The sequence below is a fragment of the Somniosus microcephalus genome, chromosome 32, assembly GCF_052327205.1.
Source record: "Somniosus microcephalus isolate GS21.2 chromosome 32, FLI_Smic_1.0, whole genome shotgun sequence".
In the NCBI taxonomy this organism is placed as follows: domain Eukaryota; kingdom Metazoa; phylum Chordata; class Chondrichthyes; order Squaliformes; family Somniosidae; genus Somniosus; species Somniosus microcephalus.
In genome coordinates, this window is record NC_141018.1 from 36,466,728 (window position 1) to 36,491,600 (window position 24,873).

At 53.1% G+C, this 24,873-nt stretch overlaps 1 protein-coding gene across 4 annotated transcripts in view; it reads right to left on the reverse strand.

Moving 5' to 3' along the window:
* Positions 1-24,873, reverse strand: part of crtc3 (CREB regulated transcription coactivator 3) — a 104,140-nt gene that overhangs the window by 12,957 nt on the left and 66,310 nt on the right. The window contains exons 5-13 of one of the 4 annotated variants that reach the window (XM_085972432.1): positions 23,443-23,508; positions 22,450-22,553; positions 21,180-21,209; positions 18,684-18,769; positions 16,704-16,753; positions 7,016-7,233; positions 5,536-5,828; positions 4,038-4,256; positions 463-546 (exon numbers count right to left, since the gene is read on the reverse strand). In XM_085972432.1, coding sequence (XP_085828558.1) covers positions 463-546; positions 4,038-4,256; positions 5,536-5,828; positions 7,016-7,233; positions 16,704-16,753; positions 18,684-18,769; positions 21,180-21,209; positions 22,450-22,553; positions 23,443-23,508 — 1,150 coding nt within the window. Of the gene's footprint in view, positions 1-387; positions 547-4,037; positions 4,257-5,535; positions 5,829-7,015; positions 7,234-16,703; positions 16,754-18,683; positions 18,770-21,179; positions 21,210-22,449; positions 22,554-23,442; positions 23,509-24,873 lie in introns of all 4 variants that reach the window. The other 3 variants (XM_085972430.1, XM_085972431.1, XM_085972433.1) reach the window with 3 other exon arrangements.

Below are 24,873 nucleotides of genomic sequence, written 5' to 3' on the forward strand. Positions count from 1 at the left end.
AGGTGGGTTGCCGAGGGCGACAGCTGAAGGGGAGGTGCGTTGCCGAGGGCGACAGCTGAAGGGGAGGTGCGTTGCCGAGGGTGACGGGTGAAGGGGAGGTGTGTTGCCGAGGGCGACAGCTGAAGGGGAGGTGCGTTGCCGAGGGTGACGGGTGAAGGGGAGGTGGGCAATATTCTAAGCATTACTTCTGAATCAAGTTAATGAAAATCTAACAGTGGTTTGCAGTAAACACTGCTCACAGACTGATGGACGGACAGATGAAGAACGGGCAAATGCAAACACCACACGTGCTTGATTTTTGTTGGTGGCGGCGATGAATGAAGAATGACAGGATCATGTCACACTGCGATCACGAAGATACACCACTGTGTAAAATAATTAGCATACCATAACCCGATCATACTCTGACATCGCTAGACTGCTGTGGATCTCCATAGGCCTGCTGATGGCAAACCTCCATACCTGCTGTGACAATGGCTTGGGCTGTCTGGCAACCAACTGCTGCTCAAAATATGGATCACCGAAGATGTTATCCATTGTGTCATTCTGTCAAACAGCAACACAGTGCGATAAGGAACAGTTCGCACAAAAAGCATTAAATAATATTTCACCTAAAAGTAAAAGAACGTGCATTATAATATATAGTCCTATCAGCTAGTACTAATCCAGGCTGACAGTCCAGTGCTGTACTGCGGGAGCGCCACACTGTCGGAGGGGCGGTACTGAGGGAGTGCCGCATTGTCGGAGGGGCAGTACTGAGGGAGCGCCGCACTGTCGGAGGGGCAGTGCTGAGGGAGCGCCGCACTGTCGGAGGGGCAGTGCTGAGGGAGCGCCGCACTGTCGGAGGGGCGGTACTGAGGGAGCGCCGCACTGTCGGAGGGGCAGTACTGAGGGAGTACCGCACTGTCGGAGGGGCAGTACTGAGGGAGCGCTGCACTGTCGGAGGTGCAGTACTGAGGGAGTACCGCACTGTCGGAGGGGCAGTACTGAGGGAGCGCTGCACTGTCGGAGGTGCAGTACTGAGGGAGCGCAGCACTGTCGGAGGGGCAGTGCTGAGGGAGCGCCGCATTGTTGGAGGTGCAGTACTGAGGGAGCGCTGCATTGTCGGAGGTGCAGTACCGAGGGAGCGCTGCATTGTCGGAGGTGCAGTACTGAGGGAGCGCCGCACTGTCGGTGGGGCCGTCTTTTGGATGAGATGTTAAACCAAGACGTCTGCTCTCTCAGGTGGATGTAAAAAATCCCATGGCACTATATCGAAGAAGAGCAGGGGAGTTCTCCCTGGTGTCCTGGCCAATATTTATCCCTCAATCAACATCACTAAAACAGATTATCTGGTCATTATCACATTGCTGTTTGTGGGAGCTTGCTGTGTGCAATTGGCTGCCGCGTTTCCTACATTTCAACAGTGACTACACTTCAAAAAGTACTTCATTGGCTGTAAAGTGCTTTGGGACATCTGGTGGACATGAAAGGCGCTGTAGAAATGCAAGTCTTTCTTATAACAATTTGATTTTTACCTGTATTGCCTGAACTGATTTTTAAAAAATGTATAATTTTTATGCAATGTTAAATCCCGCTGAGCTAGTAGAGATGGATCCAGGCTAGTTATTATTGTAATTTGGGATGTTATTTAGTAAACAGAAGAGCGATTGTACAACCTATTTCACAGCAGTGTGATGAAATGATTCACCAAGTGACCAGGACTTGTCTTATTCCATTCACCAGCAGGGGGCTTAGCTAAACAAACAGCTGTCTGCCCAGGAGACATCTCGTTCAGGGTGGTGACTGACTAATGGTTCGTTAAGCGAAATCCCCGACCGCACTGACTCAAAGCAGGTGACCGAGAAGTTTCTGTCTCTTCCACACACAGGATGAGCTGCAAGATGGACAGGCAGCAGCAGAAACGTGTCTGCATTTTAAAACTGAATCAGCTAGCTTCGGAATACCTTCGCTCGACCCTATGTCTCGGGTGTCAGTGACGCTGCGCCATTGCGGTTTTCAAATCCCTCCATGGCCTCGCCCCCCTCCCTATCTCTGTAACCTCCAGCCCTACAACCCTCTGCGCTCCTCCAATTCTGACCTATTGCGCATCCCCCCCCCCCCCCGATTTTAATCGCTCCACCATTGGTGGCCGTGCCTTCAGCTGCCTGGGCCCCGAGCTCTGGAATTCACTCCCAAAACCTCTCCGCCTCTCTCTCCTCCTTTAAGACTCTCCTCCTTAACATCTACCTCCCTGACCAAGCTTTTATATATCCTTATGTGGCTCGGTGTCAAGTTTTGTCTGATAATCGCTCCTGTGAAGCGCCTTGGGAAGTTTTACATAGACACATAGAAAAATAGGACCAGGAGTAGGCCATTCGGCCCTTCGAGCCTGCTCCGCCATTCAATATGATCATGGCTGATCCTCTATCTCAATACCATATTCCCGCTCTCTCCCCATACCCCTTGACGCCTTTTGCATCTAGAAATCTATCTATCTCCTTCTTAAATATATTCAGTGACTGGGCCTCCACAGCCTTCTGTGGTAGAGAATTCCACAGGTTCACCACCCTCAGTGAAAAAATTTCTCCTCATCTCAGTCCTAAATGTCCTACCCCTTATCCTGAGACTGTGGCCCCTCGTTCTAGACCCCCCAGCCAGGGGAAACATCCTCCCTGCATCCAGTCTGTCTAGCCCTGTCAGAATTCTATACGTTTCAATGAGATCCCCTCTCATTCTTCTAAACTCTAGTGAATACAGGCCTAGTCGACCTAATCTCTCCTCATACGACAGTCCTGCCATCCCAGGAATCAGTCTGGTGAACCTTCGCTGCACTCCCTCTATGGCAAGTATATCCTTTCTTAGGTACGGAGACCAAAACTGCACACAGTACTCCAGGTGTGGTCTCACCAAGGCCCTGTATAACTGTAGTAAGACATTCTTGCTCCTGTACTCAAATCCTCTTGCAATGAAGGCCAACATATCATTTGCCTTCCTAACTGCTTGCTGCACCTGCATGTTTGCTTTCAGTGACTGGTGTACAAGGACACCCAGGTCCCTTTGTACATCAACATTTCCCAATCTATCACCATTTAAATAATACTCTGCCTTTCTGTTTTTCCTACTGAAGTGGATAACTTCACATTTAAAGGTGCTATATAAATACAAGTTATTGTTGTTGTCCTTTTTTCGTAAAGTGAGCAGTGTAGTAAATTCACTGATCTCAGTATGAAAACTTTAAACTGCCCATTCATGTACTTTTGGTAAAATAAGCCAACGTGTTGGTTTGCAGTCATGTCTCATGTCAGTAGAGTGCGTATCGACCGAGAATGAGAGGTGAGATTATCAAACATTTTGCCTATAAATCTATTATATGTAATGTGATTCTAAAATTTGAAGGAGATGATAGGGATCATTTTAATTGGGCATTTGAGCAGGCAGCAAGTCACCATCAGCGGAACAAAGGTCATCTATCTTGTGACATCAATTAACGTTAAAACACTCCGGCAACCAGTGGACGATATGAACTCTGATGTAAAACTATGATGTGCGCTTTTCTTGACGTTTGATTTAATGCCTGAAGCAATTAAGCTAAAATTAATTAGGTTCAGGTAAAACCGCACATCGCATATAGATAATTGGCAGTTGACCTCATGTAAAACTATCCAAAAAAAGGAGTTAAGAAACTCCAAAATATAACGGCGACCTCATTGAAGTGTATGATATAGTAAGTAGAATAGAAAAGGTGAATCCATTTTAAGTTAAACCACGACTGCGGGATAAGAGAACGTAGGTACAAATTAGCAAAAGGCAAGTTCAGGACTGGCATCAGGTCAGTAAGGGTAGGGGAGCGAGGCTAAGAGTCTGCAACCATTCAGGAGGTTATGTCAACACTGCGATGGGAGGACTGGAGGTTGCTTATGAAAAGGCGGGCTAAATGGCTTCATTCATCTGCACTTAATTTTTCTGTTATAAAACTTTAGGAATACTTTGTTAGCCATTTTGTGTTACAGATGAGGAAGGCCGCTCACCGTTACATACAATAACTGAGTACTTACGCTGGGGGAATGCAGCTCTATCGGCGGTGGCTGAGAGAGGTGATGAAGTGGAGACATTGATTGTCCCTGCGGCTGCTGGGATTGTTGCATCAACTGTTGGGATTGCTGCACCTTCTGCTGTGATTGGTGCACTGGCTGCTGGGGCTGGTGGAGTTGCTGATAGAGCGGATAAGGCGGCAGGTGTTCCATTGTCATATTACTCGTATCCAAGGGAACTCCCTGCAAACCAAGCAGCAGATTTAGACATCGTGTTGGGGGTAGAAATGGCCGGCTTCTCTCCCACAACCCAGACAGCGTTAGCCCTGAACACACTCATATCATCCTCGTTATTTCTGCTTCTGAACATTGCTCAAACCGGCAGCACTTTTAGATGAGGAGGAAGTGTCTCTCCTCTCTGCCCCTTCTTTAGCTGCCTGGCCCACAATTGGGACAGGGCCAGGGCACATGGCTGGCCCAGGGAGCCAGCGCCATCAGGGACTGATTTCTTGCCTCTCAGAAATACGCTGCAGCCTCTAATCGGCGCCTCCCTGCTCAATGCTTAATGGAAAAAGGCTTTTCCCCCCCACCTGATAATGTACCTTAAATTGGAACAACAGGGCAGCATGCAGACTTTGAAAAGGTTTAAGTATGATGCAAATTGCTTTTCTCCTGAAAGCATTGACTGCTGGATTCCAGGGGAATCGGCTGCATTGTGAATCCTTGTGCAAGTGCCCATTTTTGTTCTGTGAGCTTAGACGGTGAGTGTCAGCAGGCTATTGCACCAAACCCCAGCCTGTCCTTCGGCACACTTTGCACCCAGGGCTGCCTGATCGTGATCAGGAGCAGGAAGCCTGGCTGATTGCTCCCCTAGGGCATGGAGGCCAAGGACAGGGTTCCTGCGAGAGCGCTGGCTGAGATTACCTGACTCACCCTGGTCTGTATGGCTTTAGTATTACACCATAGCTGTGCCGTTATTACTAATGTGCAGCTCCAACATCGACACCATCCAGGACAAAGCAGCCCGCTTGATTGGCACCCCATCCACCACCTTAAGCATTCGCTCCCTCCACCACCGGCGCACCGTGGCTGCAGTGTGTACCATCTACAAGATGCACTGCAGCAACTTGCCAAGGCTTCTTCGACAGCACCTCCCAAACCCGCGACCTCTACCACCTAGAAGGACAAGGGCAGCAGGCGCATGGGAACACCGCCACCTCCAAGTCACACACCATCCTGACTTGGAAATATATCGGCCGTTCCTTCATCGTCGCTGGGTCAAAATCCTGGAACTCCCTCCCTAACCGCACTGTGAGAGCACCTTCACCACACGGACTGCAGCGGTTCAAGAAGGCGGCTCACCACCACCTTCTCAAGGGAAATTATGGATGGGCAATAAATGCCGGCCTCGCCAGCGACGCCCACAACCTGTGAATGAACATAACAATAGAAACGTCCTGTTGTCAGAATGTATTTGCACCCTGTTACGCTGGAGACTCATTTAAAGAGAGTTCACACTTACTTGTGCAATTGAAGACAGCGTCGGTGACATTGTTGGCGAGAACTGTTTGCTCAGAGACCTGCGAGACTCCATCCCCGGCGAGAGGGTCAGCGGACTGACTGGTGTCTGCCGTCGCCGTGGCGAGCTGTTCAAGGCGGTTGGGATGGATGGGTTGCTTAGCGATGACCGTAGCGAGGAGTGGATGGAGGGGTTGCTGAGGGAGTGGTTGTTTAAAGGAGACTGCAGCAGTGCGTTGCTGAGCGAAGCCTGGATCGATGGGTTACTCAGGGAGCTGTGCAAAGAGGTGGACAGACCTAGAAAAGGGGGGGAAAAAAATCAAAAACTGAAATAATAAACTCATCAAGATCTGGAACGCTCTGCCTGAAAGGGCGGTGGAAGCAGATTCAATAGAAACTTTCAAGAGGGAATTATAAAGGGAAAATCTGCAGGGCTATGGGGAAAGAGCAGGGGAGTGGGACTAATTGGAGAGCTCTTTCAAAGAGCCGGCACAGGCACGATGGGCCGAATGGTCTCCTTCTGTGCTGTGTGATTCTAAGAGTTTTAGTACACATGGCTGCACAAGACAAGAACTCCTCTACACTAATTCCACTCACTGACTGTTGGTAAACACGCTCTCAGTGTAAAATCGAACCACACAGAGCAGCAAGGATCCAGGTTCAACCCTCAGTGCTGAATTAACTGGCAGCAGAGGGACTATAATCACCCTCGGTATCCCTAGGCTCCCAGTGGGAGGGTAACGGGGAGTCTGCCAGGGTTCCCAATCACGATCCAGTGACCCCATGCTGGGCAAGGCTGGTGTGTGGCCGTCAGACAGGGCTGCGATATCCTACACGGTCACCGAGCCCCTCACTGACTGGACTCGTGTGTGAGGAATGTCCACTCGGGTGAGGTGGCAGACTGTAGCTGTTGCCCATCGGGACAGGGAGTCAGCCCGATTTCCTGCATCTTCCCCCAATATCCACCCACAGTCAGTTTCCAGGCGTCGCTGGGATAAGGAGCGAGTTCCCAGGCTGATTTATTTTCTCGCTCACTATCCCAGGAGCTCGGAGGTCAAGGCAGTGACAGAACTGATCTCCTAGCTGAGATCAGCACCAATTGGCAATCGAACCAGGCCCCTTCTAGTCCGTACGGATAAGGGATGCCTTTATCCATCATACCTTGGGGTGAGCTTGTGTGTTAATAGTTCTGTTTGTAGGCAAATCCTTGCTCAGACGCGAGCTGGTTGTGTGGTGAATAGCCTCACGTACTGAGGGTTTAACTGTGGAAATACTCAGTCTTCCCTTCCTCCAGCACCCTTCAGGCTTTTCCACCCACGTGTTGCTCCCCGATGGTCCCAATCTTGGCTCCTGCTCTTTTGGGGGTGTCCTGGATTATGGGCCTTGGCCCTTCACCGAGATTTCTCCATAAATGAAAAACAAGAAAGGCTGGCTAGTTAAAGCAGCGTCGATCAAACCTCAACCACGCGAACAGCTCCTCTCACCTTGGGAGTTGCTGATGCCCAGGTGTGTCATGGTGGCGGCCAGGTTGCCGGTACTGTTGCCTCCGCTGATATTGGGGAAGGCGCCGTCCTCGGGGTCCAGAGGGGTCGGCAGAGGAGACGGGAAGTGGAGGTTCGTGAGGTCGGGCAGAGACCCTCCTGTGTTTAGTGACCCTTGAAAATGTGACAACCCGACATTCTGGTCCGGGGATGGATAGATACTGGGAGGAGGGAATCAAAAAAACAAAAAATGCTCAGTTTAAATCGAATAGCTTGCATCTCGTCACATCTGAAAGCACTTGACATGTGATTTACTTTTTCAATAATGTGCCGACATAACAATAGTCAATAGCAGCAGCTATTTCCCACACAGCAAGATCCCATGGCCAGTGAGACACATGAACAGTTAATCTGTTTTAGGTTGAGGCAGAACCATTGGCCCGGGCACCAGGGGAACACCCTGCTCATCTCTGTATCGTGCGCTGGAATCTTGACCACCACCTGAAGTGTTAATATCTGATCTGAGGGATGGCAACTCCGCCAATGCTGCACACCCTCAGTCCTGCCCCTCCGCCAATGCTGCACGCCCTCAGTCCTGCCCCTCCGCCAATGCTGCACGCCCTCAGTCCTGCCCCTCCGCCAATGCTGCACACCCTCAGTACTGCTCCTCCGCCAATGCTGCACGCCCTCAGTACTGCTCCTCCGCCAATGCTGCACACCCTCAGTACTGCTCCTCCGCCAATGCTGCACACCCTCAGTCCTGCCCCTCCGCCAATGCTGCACACCCTCAGTACTGCCCCTCCGCCAATGCTGCACACCCTCAGTACTGTCCCTCCGCCAATGCTGCACACCCTCAGTACTGCTCCTCCGCCAATGCTGCACGCCCTCAGTCCTGCCCCTCCGCCAATGCTGCACGCCCTCAGTACTGTCCCTCCGCCAATGCTGCACACCCTCAGTACTGCTCCTCCGCCAATGCTGCACGCCCTCAGTACTGCTCCTCCGCCAATGCTGCACGCCCTCAGTCCTGCCCCTCCGCCAATGCTACACACCCTCAGTACTGTCCCTCCGCCAATGCTGCACGCCCTCAGTACTGCTCCTCCGCCAATGCTGCACGCCCTCAGTCCTGCCCCTCCGCCAATGCTGCACGCCCTCAGTACTGTCCCTCCGCCAATGCTGCACACCCTCAGTACTGCTCCTCCGCCAATGCTGCACGCCCTCAGTACTGCTCCTCCGCCAATGCTGCACGCCCTCAGTCCTGCCCCTCCGCCAATGCTACACACCCTCAGTACTGTCCCTCCGCCAATGCTGCACGCCCTCAGTACTGCTCCTCCGCCAATGCTGCACGCCCTCAGTCCTGCCCCTCCGCCAATGCTGCACGCCCTCAGTACTGCCCCTCCGCCAATGCTGCACACCCTCAGTACTGTCCCTCCGCCAATGCTGCACGCCCTCAGTACTGCTCCTCCGCCAATGCTGCACGCCCTCAGTCCTGTCCCTCCGCCAATGCTGCACACCCTCAGTACTGCCCCTCCGCCAATGCTGCACACCCTCAGTACTGTCCCTCCGCCAATGCTGCACACCCTCAGTACTGCTCCTCCGCCAATGCTGCACGCCCTCAGTCCTGCCCCTCCGCCAATGCTGCACGCCCTCAGTACTGTCCCTCCGCCAATGCTGCACACCCTCAGTACTGCTCCTCCGCCAATGCTGCACGCCCTCAGTACTGCTCCTCCGCCAATGCTGCACGCCCTCAGTCCTGCCCCTCCGCCAATGCTACACACCCTCAGTACTGTCCCTCCGCCAATGCTGCACGCCCTCAGTACTGCTCCTCCGCCAATGCTGCACGCCCTCAGTCCTGCCCCTCCGCCAATGCTGCACGCCCTCAGTACTGTCCCTCCGCCAATGCTGCACACCCTCAGTACTGCTCCTCCGCCAATGCTGCACGCCCTCAGTACTGCTCCTCCGCCAATGCTGCACGCCCTCAGTCCTGCCCCTCCGCCAATGCTACACACCCTCAGTACTGTCCCTCCGCCAATGCTGCACGCCCTCAGTACTGCTCCTCCGCCAATGCTGCACGCCCTCAGTCCTGCCCCTCCGCCAATGCTGCACGCCCTCAGTACTGCCCCTCCGCCAATGCTGCACACCCTCAGTACTGTCCCTCCGCCAATGCTGCACGCCCTCAGTACTGCTCCTCCGCCAATGCTGCACGCCCTCAGTCCTGCCCCTCCGCCAATGCTGCACGCCCTCAGTCCTGCCCCTCCGCCAATGCTACACACCCTCAGTACTGTCCCTCCGCCAATGCTGCACACCCTCAGGACTGTCCCTCCGCCAATGCTGCACACCCTCAGTACTGTCCCTCCGCCAATGCTGCACACCCTCAGTACTGCTCCTCCGCCAATGCTGCACACCCTCAGTACTGTCCCTCCGCCAATGCTGCACACCCTCAGTACTGCTCCTCCGCCAATGCTGCACACCCTCAGTACTGCCCCTCCGCCAATGCTGCACACCCTCAGTACTGTCCCTCCGCCAATGCTGCACACCCTCAGTACTGTCCCTCCGCCAATGCTGCACACCCTCAGTACTGTCCCTCCGCCAATGCTGCACACCCTCAGTACTGCACACCCTCAGTACTGCTCCTCCGCCAATGCTGCACACCCTCAGTACTGTCCCTCCGCCAATGCTGCACACCCTCAGTACTGTCCCTCCGCCAATGCTGCACACCCTCAGTACTGCTCCACCGCCAATGCTGCATGCCCTCAGTCCTGCCCCTCCGCCAATGCTGCACACCCTCAGTACTGCCCCTCCGCCAATGCTGCACACCCTCAGTACTGTCCCTCTGCCAATGCTGCACGCCCTCAGTACTGTCCCTCCGCCAATGCTGCACACCCTCAGTACTGTCCCTCCGCCAATGCTGCACACCCTCAGTACTGTCCTTCCGCCAATGCTGCACACCCTCAGTACTGCACACCCTCAGTACTGCTCCTCCGCCAATGCTGCACACCCTCAGTACTGTCCCTCCGCCAATGCTGCACACCCTCAGTACTGTCCCTCCGCCAATGCTGCACACCCTCAGTACTGCCCCTCCGCCAATGCTGCACACCCTCAGTACTGCTCCTCCGCCAATGCTGCACACCCTCAGTACTGCTCCTCCGCCAATGCTGCACACCCTCAGTACTGCTCCTCCGCCAATGCTGCACGCCCTCAGTACTGCTCCTCCGCCAGTGCTGCACACCCTCAGTACTGCTCCACCGCCAATGCTGCACACCCTCAGTACTGTCCCTCCGCCAATGCTGCACACCCTCAGTACTGCTCCACCGCCAATGCTGCACACCCTCAGTACTGTCCCTCCGCCAATGCTGCACACCCTCAGTACTGCTCCTCCGCCAATGCTGCACACCCTCAGTACTGTCCCTCCGCCAATGCTGCACACCCTCAGTACTGCTCCACCGCCAATGCTGCACGCCCTCAGTCCTGCCCCTCCGCCAATGCTGCACACCCTCAGTACTGTCCCTCCGCCAATGCTGCACACCCTCAGTACTGCTCCTCCGCCAATGCTGCACACCCTCAGTACTGCTCCTCCGCCAATGCTGCACACCCTCAGTACTGTCCCTCCGCCAATGCTGCACACCCTCAGTACTGTCCCTCCGCCAATGCTGCACACCCTCAGTACTGCTCCACCACCAATGCTGCACACCCTCAGTACTGCTCCACCGCCAATGCTGCACACCCTCAGTACTGCTCCACCGCCAATGCTGCACACCCTCAGTACTGTCCCTCCGCCAATGCTGCACACCCTCAGTACTGTCCCTCCGCCAATGCTGCACGCCCTCAGTACTGCTCCTCCGCCAATGCTGCACGCCCTCAGTCCTGTCCCTCCGCCAATGCTGCACACCCTCAGTACTGCCCCTCCGCCAATGCTGCACACCCTCAGTACTGTCCCTCCGCCAATGCTGCACACCCTCAGTACTGCTCCTCCGCCAATGCTGCACGCCCTCAGTCCTGCCCCTCCGCCAATGCTGCACGCCCTCAGTACTGTCCCTCCGCCAATGCTGCACACCCTCAGTACTGCTCCTCCGCCAATGCTGCACGCCCTCAGTACTGCTCCTCCGCCAATGCTGCACGCCCTCAGTCCTGCCCCTCCGCCAATGCTACACACCCTCAGTACTGTCCCTCCGCCAATGCTGCACGCCCTCAGTACTGCTCCTCCGCCAATGCTGCACGCCCTCAGTCCTGCCCCTCCGCCAATGCTGCACGCCCTCAGTACTGTCCCTCCGCCAATGCTGCACACCCTCAGTACTGCTCCTCCGCCAATGCTGCACGCCCTCAGTACTGCTCCTCCGCCAATGCTGCACGCCCTCAGTCCTGCCCCTCCGCCAATGCTACACACCCTCAGTACTGTCCCTCCGCCAATGCTGCACGCCCTCAGTACTGCTCCTCCGCCAATGCTGCACGCCCTCAGTCCTGCCCCTCCGCCAATGCTGCACGCCCTCAGTACTGCCCCTCCGCCAATGCTGCACACCCTCAGTACTGTCCCTCCGCCAATGCTGCACGCCCTCAGTACTGCTCCTCCGCCAATGCTGCACGCCCTCAGTCCTGCCCCTCCGCCAATGCTGCACGCCCTCAGTCCTGCCCCTCCGCCAATGCTACACACCCTCAGTACTGTCCCTCCGCCAATGCTGCACACCCTCAGGACTGTCCCTCCGCCAATGCTGCACACCCTCAGTACTGTCCCTCCGCCAATGCTGCACACCCTCAGTACTGCTCCTCCGCCAATGCTGCACACCCTCAGTACTGTCCCTCCGCCAATGCTGCACACCCTCAGTACTGCTCCTCCGCCAATGCTGCACACCCTCAGTACTGCCCCTCCGCCAATGCTGCACACCCTCAGTACTGTCCCTCCGCCAATGCTGCACACCCTCAGTACTGTCCCTCCGCCAATGCTGCACACCCTCAGTACTGTCCCTCCGCCAATGCTGCACACCCTCAGTACTGCTCCTCCGCCAATGCTGCACACCCTCAGTACTGTCCCTCCGCCAATGCTGCACACCCTCAGTACTGTCCCTCCGCCAATGCTGCACACCCTCAGTACTGCTCCACCGCCAATGCTGCACGCCCTCAGTCCTGCCCCTCCGCCAATGCTGCACACCCTCAGTACTGCCCCTCCGCCAATGCTGCACACCCTCAGTACTGTCCCTCTGCCAATGCTGCACGCCCTCAGTACTGTCCCTCCGCCAATGCTGCACACCCTCAGTACTGTCCCTCCGCCAATGCTGCACACCCTCAGTACTGTCCTTCCGCCAATGCTGCACACCCTCAGTACTGCACACCCTCAGTACTGCTCCTCCGCCAATGCTGCACACCCTCAGTACTGTCCCTCCGCCAATGCTGCACACCCTCAGTACTGTCCCTCCGCCAATGCTGCACACCCTCAGTACTGCCCCTCCGCCAATGCTGCACACCCTCAGTACTGCTCCTCCGCCAATGCTGCACACCCTCAGTACTGCTCCTCCGCCAATGCTGCACACCCTCAGTACTGCTCCTCCGCCAATGCTGCACGCCCTCAGTACTGCTCCTCCGCCAGTGCTGCACACCCTCAGTACTGCTCCACCGCCAATGCTGCACACCCTCAGTACTGTCCCTCCGCCAATGCTGCACACCCTCAGTACTGCTCCACCGCCAATGCTGCACACCCTCAGTACTGTCCCTCCGCCAATGCTGCACACCCTCAGTACTGCTCCTCCGCCAATGCTGCACACCCTCAGTACTGTCCCTCCGCCAATGCTGCACACCCTCAGTACTGCTCCACCGCCAATGCTGCACGCCCTCAGTCCTGCCCCTCCGCCAATGCTGCACACCCTCAGTACTGTCCCTCCGCCAATGCTGCACACCCTCAGTACTGTCCCTCCGCCAATGCTGCACACCCTCAGTACTGCTCCTCCGCCAATGCTGCACACCCTCAGTACTGCTCCTCCGCCAATGCTGCACACCCTCAGTACTGTCCCTCCGCCAATGCTGCACACCCTCAGTACTGTCCCTCCGCCAATGCTGCACACCCTCAGTACTGCTCCACCACCAATGCTGCACACCCTCAGTACTGCTCCACCGCCAATGCTGCACACCCTCAGTACTGCTCCACCGCCAATGCTGCACACCCTCAGTACTGCTCCACCGCCAATGCTGCACACCCTCAGTACTGCTCCACCGCCAATGTTGCACACCCTCAGTACTGTCCCTCCGCCAATGCTGCACACCCTCAGTACTGTCCCTCCGCCAATGCTGCACACCCTCAGTACTGTCCCTCCGCCAATGCTGCACACCCTCAGTACTGTCCCTCCGCCAATGCTGCACACCCTCAGTACTGCTCCTCCGCCAATGCTGCACGCCCTCAGTCCTGCCCCTCCGCCAATGCTGCACGCTCTCAGTCCTGCCCCTCCGCCAATGCTGCACACCCTCAGTACTGTCCCTCCGCCAATGCTGCACACCCACAGTACTGTCCCTCCGCCAATGCTGCACACCCTCAGTACTGTCCCTCCGCCAATGCTGCACACCCTCAGTACTGTCCCTCCGCCAATGCTGCACACCCTCAGTACTGTCCCTCCGCCAATGCTGCACACCCTCAGTACTGCTCCTCCGCCAATGCTGCACACCCTCAGTACTGCTCCTCCACCAATGCTGCACACCCTCAGTACTGCTCCTCCGCCAATGCTGCACACCCTCAGTCCTGCCCCTCCGCCAATGCTGCACACCCTCAGTACTGCTCCTCCACCAATGCTGCACACCCTCAGTACTGCTCCTCCACCAATGCTGCACACCCTCAGTACTGCTCCACCGCCAATGCTGCACGCCCTCAGTCCTGCCCCTCCGCCAATGCTGCACACCCTCAGTACTGCCCCTCCGCCAATGCTGCACACCCTCAGTACTGTCCCTCCGCCAATGCTGCACGCCCTCAGTACTGCTCCTCCGCCAATGCTGCACACCCTCAGTACTGTCCCTCCGCCAATGCTGCACGCCCTCAGTCCTGCCCCTCCGCCAATGCTGCACACCCTCAGTACTGCCCCTCCGCCAATGCTGCACACCCTCAGTACTGTCCCTCCGCCAATGCTGCACACCCTCAGTACTGCCCCTCCGCCAATGCTGCACACCCTCAGTACTGCTCCTCCGCCAATGCTGCACACCCTCAGTACTGTCCCTCCGCCAATGCTGCACACCCTCAGTACTGTCCCTCCGCCAATGCTGCACACCCTCAGTACTGTCCCTCCGCCAATGCTGCACGCCCTCAGTACTGCTCCTCCGCCAATGCTGCACACCCTCAGTACTGTCCCTCCGCCAATGCTGCACACCCTCAGTACTGTCCCTCCGCCAATGCTGCACACCCTCAGTACTGTCCCACCGCCAATGCTGCACACCCTCAGTACTGTCCCTCCGCCAATGCTGCACACCCTCAGTACTGTCCCTCCGCCAATGCTGCACACCCTCAGTACTGCTCCTCCGCCAATGCTGCACACCCTCAGTCCTGCCCCTCCGCCAATGCTGCACACCCTCAGTACTGTCCCTCTGCCAATGCTGCACACCCTCAGTACTGTCCCTCCGCCAATGCTGCACACCCTCAGTACTGCTCCTCCGCCAATGCTGCACGCCCTCAGTCCTGCCCCTCCGCCAATGCTGCACACCCTCAGTACTGCTCCACCGCCAATGCTGCACACCCTCAGTACTGTCCCTCCGCCAATGCTGCACACCCTCAGTACTGTCCCTCCGCCAATGCTGCACACCCTCAGTACTGCTCCTCCGCCAATGCTGCACACCCTCAGTACTGTCCCTCCGCCAATGCTGCACACCCTCAGTACTGTCCCTCCGCCAATGCTGCACACCCTCAGTACTGTCCCTCCGCCAATGCTGCACACCCTCAGTACTGCTCCTCCGCCAATGCTGCACACCCTCAGTACTGTCCCTCCGCCAATGCTGCACACCCTCAGTACTGTCCCTCCGCCAATGCTGCACACCCTCAGTACTGTCCCTCCGCCAATGCTGCACACCCTCAGTACTGCTCCTCCGCCAATGCTGCACACCCTCAGTACTGCTCCTCCGCCAATGCTGCACACCCTCAGTACTGTCCCTCCGCCAATGCTGCACACCCTCAGTACTGCTCCTCCGCCAATGCTGCACGCCCTCAGTACTGTCCCTCCGCCAATGCTGCACACCCTCAGTACTGTCCCTCCGCCAATGCTGCACGCCCTCAGTACTGTCCCTCCGCCAATGCTGCACACCCTCAGTACTGTCCCTCCGCCAATGCTGCACGCCCTCAGTACTGCTCCTCCGCCAATGCTGCACACCCTCAGTACTGCACTGTGGTGTTGGCCTAGATTCAGAACTGAGAAAAAAAGGCAGGAAATGAAACAGATTAAAAGGCCAGTTTGGGGGCTGGAAAACAGCACCTCATGTTCCAATTATCGAGTTCAATAATTTCAGATCATTACCTCGGCCCCTATTATATTTTTTAACCACACCTTTGGTTTGTGCCTTTTCCCTTTCTCTCTCCCCCACATGGCAGCTGTCTCTCACTCTGCCAGCGCATTTCACACTTCATCGAGAGCCATCTTTTGTCTCTTTACCTGTCCTATTACCATCTCGTCTCGTCTTGAATATCTCTTAATGTCTCTTCACCTCCCAGACCTTCCCTTTTGTTCTTTCATCCCCTCCCCCATTTCCAGCCCCCAAACTGCCTTTTAATGTTTCATTTCCTGCCTTTTTCTCTCAGTTCTGACGAAGGGTTTCGACCTGAAACGTTGACTCTATTTCTCTCTCCACGGATGTTGCCTGGCCTGCTGAGTTTTTCCAGCGTTTTCTGTTGTTATTTCGAAGAACTTCATTATCCTGAGTGAGAGAACAAGGCAGAGCTGACGGTATAACTCGGGTCTGCTTGTTCCCTCTTGCTCTTGGCAGGTACTTGGAGTGGAACCACACCCTAAGCATAGCTTGAATTGTGGCAATGATTCTACAGCGTTTCAAAGAACAGCTGTCCCTATATCATTAGCCTGTGATGTGTTGCAGCACAGATCACATAGCACCATACAGGTGGGGGAATGGATAGATACTGGGTAAGGAACAACAGTCAAAATTTCATAAGAACATAAGACGTAGGAGCAGGAGTCGGCCACTCGGCCCCTCGAGCCTGCTCCGCCATTCAATAAGATCATGGCTGATCTGATCTTGGCCTCAACTCCACTTCCCTGCCCGCTCCCCATAACCCTCGACTCCCTAATCATTCAAAAATCTGTCTATCTCCACCTTAAATATATTCAATGACCCAGCCTCCACAGCTCTCCGGGGTAGAGAATTCCAAAGATTCACGACCCTCAGAGAAGAGATTCTTCCTCATTTCCGATTTAAAAGGGTGCCCCCTTATTCTGAAACTATGCCCCCTCGTTCTAGATTCCCCCATGAGGGAAACATTTCATAGCAACACTTGCATCGATGCAGCATCTCATTACATCTTAAAAGCACGGCACATGTGCATTATTTTTGCAGTGAAGTGACTATTATCACGGAGGCAAAACGCAGTGGCCATTTTCACACAGCAAGATCCCACGCTCACTCATCAGCGAGAGGAGTGACCAGCTAATCTGCTTCTGGTTGAGGGAGGAACTGTTGGGTCAGGACACGTTGCGAGTCAATCCCAAGGGGACAAAAATCCACTCACCTGATGCCAGGGACTTCACAGGACTTGGGACGAGACGACAGGGATTGAACCTGAGGAACAGAGCAAGCAAAAGGATAAATCCGCATCATCTCGCGTGCCCGAGGTCTACGAGAGGAACTTCGGCAGTTCAACATTTTAGCCGCAACGGAGAACAACCCAACACCTGCGTGTAAAAGGCGTGAGGAAAGAGGTAACTCTCGCTCCTGTTTGTCTTAACTTCAGCTATTCGACCAGGAAAGCAGCATGCACTTTCGGCCCTTGACTTGCATAAAGTCTCGCTCAGAGCCCCTTCCTTAGTGCGCTTTATTTCAGGGGAAATAATGCTGGAGCGCGCTCGGGTCAGGGCCAGCGACAAGACAGGGGAAGCAGCAAACACACACACAGGTGGAAATCTGAAATCCAAACAGAAAATGCTGGGAACACACAGCCAGTCAGTTTGCATCTGTACAAAGAGGAGACAGGTCGGCAGATCTCGGTATCAGATACCCACTGCCCCGCTGTCAATTTCCAACATTTTGCGACTTTATTTTTAAGTTTGTGGGCTCTTTAAAATCGAACTTTTTACACCAATTGCTGAAGCTATCTGCAAAGAACTAGTTTCCGCTTTTGTCCAAACACTTATTGTCCCCTCAACAACTGCCGACTCTCTGTAAAGCTCGGCTACCACAGCCGTATCGGGGGAGGCTCGTCCAGCAGCCAACACCACTTGGAACACAGGAACAGGTGGAGGCCATTCAGCCCCTCCAGCCTGTTCTGCCATTCAATCAGATCATGGCTGATCTGTACCTCAACTCCATCCACCTGCCTTTGGTCCATCCACATCACTTGATACCCTGACATAATTTAAAATAAAACTAGTCAACAGATAAGTGATTCCTTCCTTATCTATGGCTTCCAAACTCTGTCTTTATCATGGTCCTTCTCCTCTCCCTTCCTATTTAAACAATAATAGTTACTATTCCTCTCGTTTCCCCTACCCCCAGATCCTCTGTCCCACACTTCCTCCGCCCTCCATCCTCACTGTGCTGAAATCAAGACTGCTCTCCAATTAATTCTCTCTCTCTCAGGGCCATAAAACAGACACTCCTTCCTCTGCCTGCATCTTCCCTTCCTCCAACATTCTCCAGGCTTTTAAAACCCAAGTTGGCGTCACCTAACCGCTATGTCCCCCGATTGACTTCACCTTCTCTCCAACTCTTCTCGACCTGAATGGCGTCCAGCACTTGGGGCCCTTCATCTCAGATCCCCAAGAAGGGGGGGGGGGGGGGGAGGGAGGAGAGAAAACAAACATTTGCAGATGCTCAGCGCAGACATTAATACAAAAGCAAGATACTGCGGATGCTGGAAATCTGAAATAAAACCAGAAACTGATGGAAACACTCAGCCGGTCAGGCAGCATCTGTGGAGAGAGAAACGGAGTCAACGTTTCAGGTCGATGAGCTTTCGTCAGAACATGTTGATAGGGTTGGAGGAGGCTGGTGTGGAGCAGCTGGGCCGAATGCTGTGTTTCTATGCTGTACATTCTATGTAACACGCCCTCTCACCAATACTCGCTTCATTGAGGTCTGGAATGTTTCCCAGGAATTATGGTTCTGACGAAGGGTCTTCGACCTGAAACGTTAACTCTGTTTCTCTCTCCACAGATGCTGCCTGGCCCACTGAGTATTTCCAGAATTTTCTGCAGACACTAATACGTCAGGTTTGTAACCATTAACGGCAGAATTAAAACTGGTGGATCCCCCACCCCCCCCTGCCCTGCCCACCCTACAAAAAAACCCTAATATTTCACAACTGTTTTGCAAGTTTCATTTGTGTAAAATTCGAGCCCTGTCACAGCGGAGGAGCCAGCACCGAGTGGGAATGGTATGAGGAAGCTACACAAAAGAAGCATGGGATTGTGGATTCCAACAGAAAGGTGCAGAAACTCGAAGCAGTGGCGATGTTTGCTAAAACCAGTCATTGTTGCAATCTACCACTCACCTTCTTGGCTTCCCACAGTTGTTTTGGTAAAGGTTTGTTCAGCTTTAAGAGACTGTCTTCGTTTGTCAGGACCGGGAATGAAAAGACTGAATAAAAAGCAGTAATCTATTAATAATGCAATGAGGATGGTGGAAAAAATAAGATTGGAAACAAAAAAAAATTTTTAAGAAAAATAAAACGAAATGATTTGGATAATATGAAACAATTTCATAATCGAACATTGAATCGATTACTGAAATAATTAATCGATCAGTGTATCGATTAACTCGAAGCCCAGGTTGCGCCTAAATGTAATGTTTTTATTCCGGGTGATGTAGGAAGCTTAGTCTCGGAGAGAACTCCGCAAAGCATCAGCGCCCCTTGAATAAATTATTTACACTCTGTCAACACATGCAAAAAACCAACTCTTTAAAAGGGGAAAATCATCCCTGCTGCAAACTTTTTAGGAGAAGGAAAGCTCTGCGAGTGCGATCAGCTCGACAAGGAATAAGGGTGAGAGCCCGGCTAAAGGACCCTGGCAGATCATGGCTACAGTTTGACAGGAATGTAATCTGGGGGCAGCCAGAGATCTTTCGGTTGAAAGCAAACTCTAGGTTTTCCTCCGTTACTGAAGAGTGAGTTCGACAGGTGGTCACTCACCATCATCGAACTGCCACTGGCTGCTAAGTGGGTTTTTTATTTTTAAATGCACAGCGCCTCTCAAAAGTTCTGTCCCTTCCTAAGCTATCGCTCCATGGGTGCTGCCAGTCCTCTTGCACAGCACAGAAACAGGCCATTCGGCCCAATTGGTCCGTGCCGGTGTTTATGCTCCACACGAGCCTCCTCCCACACCCTCTTCATCTCACCCTATCAGCATAGCCTTCTATTTCTTTCTCCCTCATGTACTTATCTAGCTTCCCCTTAAATGCATCGCTTCTATTTAAGAACATGAGAATTAGGAGCAGGAGTAGGCCACGCGGCCCCTCGAGCCTGCTCCGCCATTCAATAAGATCATGGCTGATCTTCGACCTCAACTCCACTTTCCCACCCCATCCCCATATCCCTCGATTCCCCTAGAGTCCAAAAATCAATCTATCTCAGCCCTGAATATACTCAAATTTGCCTTGTGTTAGCAAGTTCCACATTCTCAGCACTCTCTGGGGAGAGAAGTTTCTCCTGGATTTATTAGTTTATATTGATGGCCCCTAGTTCTGGTCTCCCCCACAAGTGGAAAGATCTTCTCTACGTCTACACATCAAACCCTTCCATTATTTTAAAGACCTCGATCAGGTCACCCCCTCAGCCTTCTGCTTTCTAGAGAAATAGCCGCTGCCTGTTCAGCCTTTCCTGATAATTATAACCTCTTAGCTGTGGTATCATCCTCGTGAATCTTTCGTGCACCTTCTCCAATGCCTCTATATCCTTTTTATAATGTGGAGAGCAGAACTGCGCAAAGTTCTCCAAGTGCGGTCTAACCAAGGTTCTATACCTCTAAGCCTGCACAGTGAACACTGGATGGCTAATGGACCATGGCGGGTGGGGGGGGGCACCACAGCAGCCCCTAATCCTGTCCTTATCTGTGCACCATTCAGCAACATTTGTGAGTCAGTCAGTGATGATGAACAGTAACCCTGGTTGGTCTTGCCATCCATCCCTGGGTCAGAGAGGGGCAAGACCAATTGCAGCAGCCCTAACTTCTACACTGGCAGTGATCAGCTAACGCAGCGCAGTAGGGAGCTGGGCTCTTCCTGCTCTGTATGGGTCGGCACCACAGCCGGAGAGACCAGCTATTTCAGCACAGGCTGAGGATGGAACCAGGAACACCGCTGGCCAGTGTGGATCCGCAGTGGAGGGTGCGGTTACCCACTGAGGCATCGAGGGAATCATATTTATTTCAAGAAGCTTGGCTGACTTCACACAGAATCCTGCAATCAAAAGAAATCCAAGTTTTAAAGATTCTGGGAAAGGGGTGGGCGAGGTTGGTAGTTTGGAAATGATTCATTCAGAGTCTGCAGCCTGTTTGTAACACTCTCACCTGTTAAGTAACATTTTTAATTACTTGGAGCTTTTCACGTCAAAGTGTCTCAAAGCACTTTTTACACAGCGAGTTAGAAATGTGGTGGATATCAGTATGTAGTTAAGCAGCAACCTTTATTACTGTGACTATAAAGGGCGCTGGCATTTTTACTCCACTTGTTGGTAACAAGATGGATTCGGATGAAGGCTCCTCAGCCACTGGATCTCATCCTTACAGTACACCATCCCCACCAACTCCCCACCGCTCATTCCTATTAAACCAGCCCAGCAGCATGTCCCCAGCTCATGAACCTCTAGTGAGAGAAACGGATTGAAGTCACGGTCCAGGAGTAAGACAGCAAGCAAGCTCTCAATTGGGACGCAACCATCTGAATGGCCCTCAGGTGCCGGGCGTGGAGTCCTTGGCAATATTTCCAACCCTTTGAAATGACTTCAGCCTGCACGTGAACTCGCAACAAAACGAGGTCGATGAGGACTCACCTTCCCCCAGACTGTCCATCTCATAGTTTACTGCGAATATAAAGAGAACACAATCACATAGCGGAGAGCGTCACCAACCAGCTAACAGTCACAGAGTATCATCATTTCCACAAGGTGAATCCCGGCTATAGTCTGACCTTTCTGGAGCGCAAACAAAAATATAAACTTTACTCCAGCAAAATGTCACTGGGCGAGAAGAAAATGTTTTTTTTATACAGGAAACTCTATTATCCAGCACCGACGGGACCGGCGTGGTGCCGGTTTATCAAAAAGTCCGGATTAAAGAGAGGTATAGTTAAAAGGTACGAGAGCTCCGTACACAGCAACAAATCCAGGCTTCCTTGTTGCTTAGCAACAGCTGCAGGAACTCCGGCCACAGACCAAGCGTCCCTGTTGCTTAGCAACAAGTGTAGGAACCCCGGTTACACAGCCACAGATCCAGGAACGGCCACTAATATGAAGTAAAACTTACCTGAACCTACTCCTGAATTTTGCCGGTTAACAGAGATTTCCGGTTATTTAGGTGCCGGTAAATCGAGAGTTTCCTGTATATATATTCTCTCTTTGACTCCCTTCTCTCCGGACGATACCCGACCTGGGCAGCTTCACGAGCACGAGAAGTCCACTGCCACCTCACTCAAGAGACTATTCTTCCTGAACAATGATTGCTGGCAGGCTATTCCACCGTGAAAAGCATCACAGCCGAGCTCAAACCCGCCTTCACCCGATAACCACACGCACGCATCTCCCAGCAGAACAAGAGCGGGAACCCCAACTGATAAGAACATAAGAAATAGGAGCAGGAGTCGGCCATTCGGCCCCTCGAGCCTGCTCCGCCATTCAATGAGATCACGGCTGATCTTCTACCTCAACTCCACTTTCCCGCCCGATCCCCATATCCCTCGGATTCCCCGAGAGTCCAAAAATCTATCGATCTCTGTCTTGAATATACTCAACGACTGAGCATCCACAGCCCTCTGGGGCAGAGAATTCCAAAGATTCACCGCCCTCTGAGTGAAGAAATTTCTCATCTCATCTCAGTCCTAAATAGTCGACCCCTTATCCTGAGACTGTGGCCCTTAGTTCTAGGCTCTCCATCCTCTCAGCATCTACTCTTTCAAGCCCTCTCAGAATCAATGAGATCACCTCTCTTTCTTCTAAACTCCAGATTATTTAGGCCCATTCTATTCAATCTACACCCCCCCCCACCTCTCCAAACCCAGGACACTAAACATTCCAGATGGTCAGGAGAAAGTCTGCGTGATCTCACCATGCCGCCGGTCCTGCTGTGGAAACAACTGGTTCCCTCCCATGAAGGCGTCCTGCGGATTTGGATTCAGAGCACTGGTGTGCAGAGCGGAGTCCGAGTTTGTCCTGCAGAAGTGACGAGGAGAGTGAGAGAAAATAAAATAAAAAGAATTGCATTTATAACGCCTTGCACGAGCTCGGGACGTCCCAAAGCGCTTGAAGTACTTTTTTGAAGTGTAGTCACCGTTGTAATATAGGAAACGTGGCAGCCAATTTGAGCACAGCAAGCTCCCACAAACAGAATGTGATAACGACCAGATAATCCGTTTTAATGATGGTGATTGAGGGATAAATATTGGCCCAGGACACCGGGGAGAACTCCCCTGCTCTTCTTCGAAATAGTGGCCGTGGGATCTTTTACGTCAACCCGAAAGGGCAGACGGGGCCTCGGTTTAACGTCTCACCCGAAAGATGGCACCTCTGACAGTGCAGCGCTCCCTTAGTGCTCCCAAACATGAGGGGAAGCAGAGCCGCCAACACTCGGGATTTTGTTAACGATGCACTGATTTTTATTGCGTTAATGAACACGATTCACACGGATCGAAGGGAGAACGCTCTCTCTTGCCATCTGCTCGATCCCATGAATTGCCTTCACTGAATAGTGACCGTACCTATAAATCACAAACAAAACTGCGAAATCATTAGCAAAATCTCGAGTATTTGGAAAGTAACCTGAGCTCCTTGCTGTTCTGACCAGCACTGGCTTGGGGGCAGGTAGGTGAGCAGTAAGGGGAGGGGGGGAAATCAAGGAAATAGTGAGATTACTGCTGGTCCACGAGAATTCAAAGTAACACACCGCTGATATTACAGAGGCCTGCTGATTCCAGGGAGCACAGTCCTTAATATCCCAGAACTGGAACAGCAGGAGACCCGACTGAAAAAAGCGGGCCATAATTCTATAGGCAGAGAGAGCCCCGAGATGCCGTTGAGGAGTAAGATTGTGAAAATGTGTCACCTGCTGAGGGCCGAGATCAGTCTCAATCCAGGCGGTTTCTCCTCACTGCCCCATGGCGGGATGCTCCTTTACAAAGCAGAGAAAAGGGACACAAACAGAGGTCTTGATTCACTTTGACTCTCCACCTACGAGTGTATTAGAGAGAGAGAGAGAGAGAGAGAGAGAGAGAGAAAGGGAGACAGCTGCAATCTAGTGCGGTCTACAGTTTGTCAGGAGCGAAGGGAGGCAGAGCGAAAGAAACGGCACCACCAGACGTGATTTGCTTTGAAGAAGAATGTTAGTGCAACATCCAGACTGCACTGGTCCTGTGAACTGAATTGATCAAGGCACGAGATGAGTGGATACCAGCACCCTGCATTACACTCGCACTGTGTTTATTTAAAATGAGTTCCTCCCTTTCCTGAAGGTGCCCTTTGCTGGGTACAATCCCACAAACAAAAAGCTGGTGAAGTAGAAAGTAATTTTCCGAGGGTGGATCGGAGGCAAACTATTAGGACAGTGTAGAGGGAGCTTTACTCTGTATCTAACCTGTGCTGTACCTGCCCTGGGAGTGTTTGATGGGACAGTGTAGAGGGAGCTTTACTCTGTATCTAACCTGTGCTGTACCTGCCCTGGGAGTGTTTGATGGGACAGTGTAGAGGGAGCTTTACTCTGTATCTAACCTGTGCTGTACCTGCCCTGGGAGTGTTTCATGGGACAGTGTAGAGGGAGCTTTACTCTGTATCTAACCCGTGCTGTACCAGCCCTGGGAGTGTTTGATGGGACAGTGTAGAGGGAACTTTACTCTGTATCTAACCCGTGCTGTACCTGCCCTGGAAGTGTTTGATGGGACAGTGTAGAGGGAGCTTTACTCTGTATCTAACCCCATGCTGTACCTGTCCTGGGAGTGTTTGATGGGACAGTGTAGAGGGAGCTTTACTCTGTACCTAACCCGTGCTGTACCTGCCCTGGGAGTGTTTGATGGGACAGTGTAGAGGGAGCTTTACTCTGTATCTAACCTGTGCTGTACCAGCCCTGGGAGTGTTTGATGGGACAGTGTAGAGGGAACTTTACTCTGTATCTAACCCGTGCTGCACCTGCCCTGGGAGTGTTTGATGAGACAGTGTAGAGGGAGCTTTACTCTGTATCTAACCCCGTGCTGTACCTGCCCTGGGAGTGTTTGATGGGACAGTGTAGAGGGAACTTTACTCTGTATCTAACCCGTGCTGTACCTGCCCTGGGAGTGTTTGATGGGACAGTGTAGAGGGAGCTTTACTCTGTATCTAACCCCATGCTGTACCTGTCCTGGGAGTGTTTGATGGGACAGTGTAGAGGGAGCTTTACTCTGTATCTAACCCATGCTGCATCTGCCCTGGGAGTGTTTGATGGGACAGTGTAGAGGGAGCTTTACTCTGTATCTAACCCATGCTGTACCTGCCCTGGGAGCGTTTG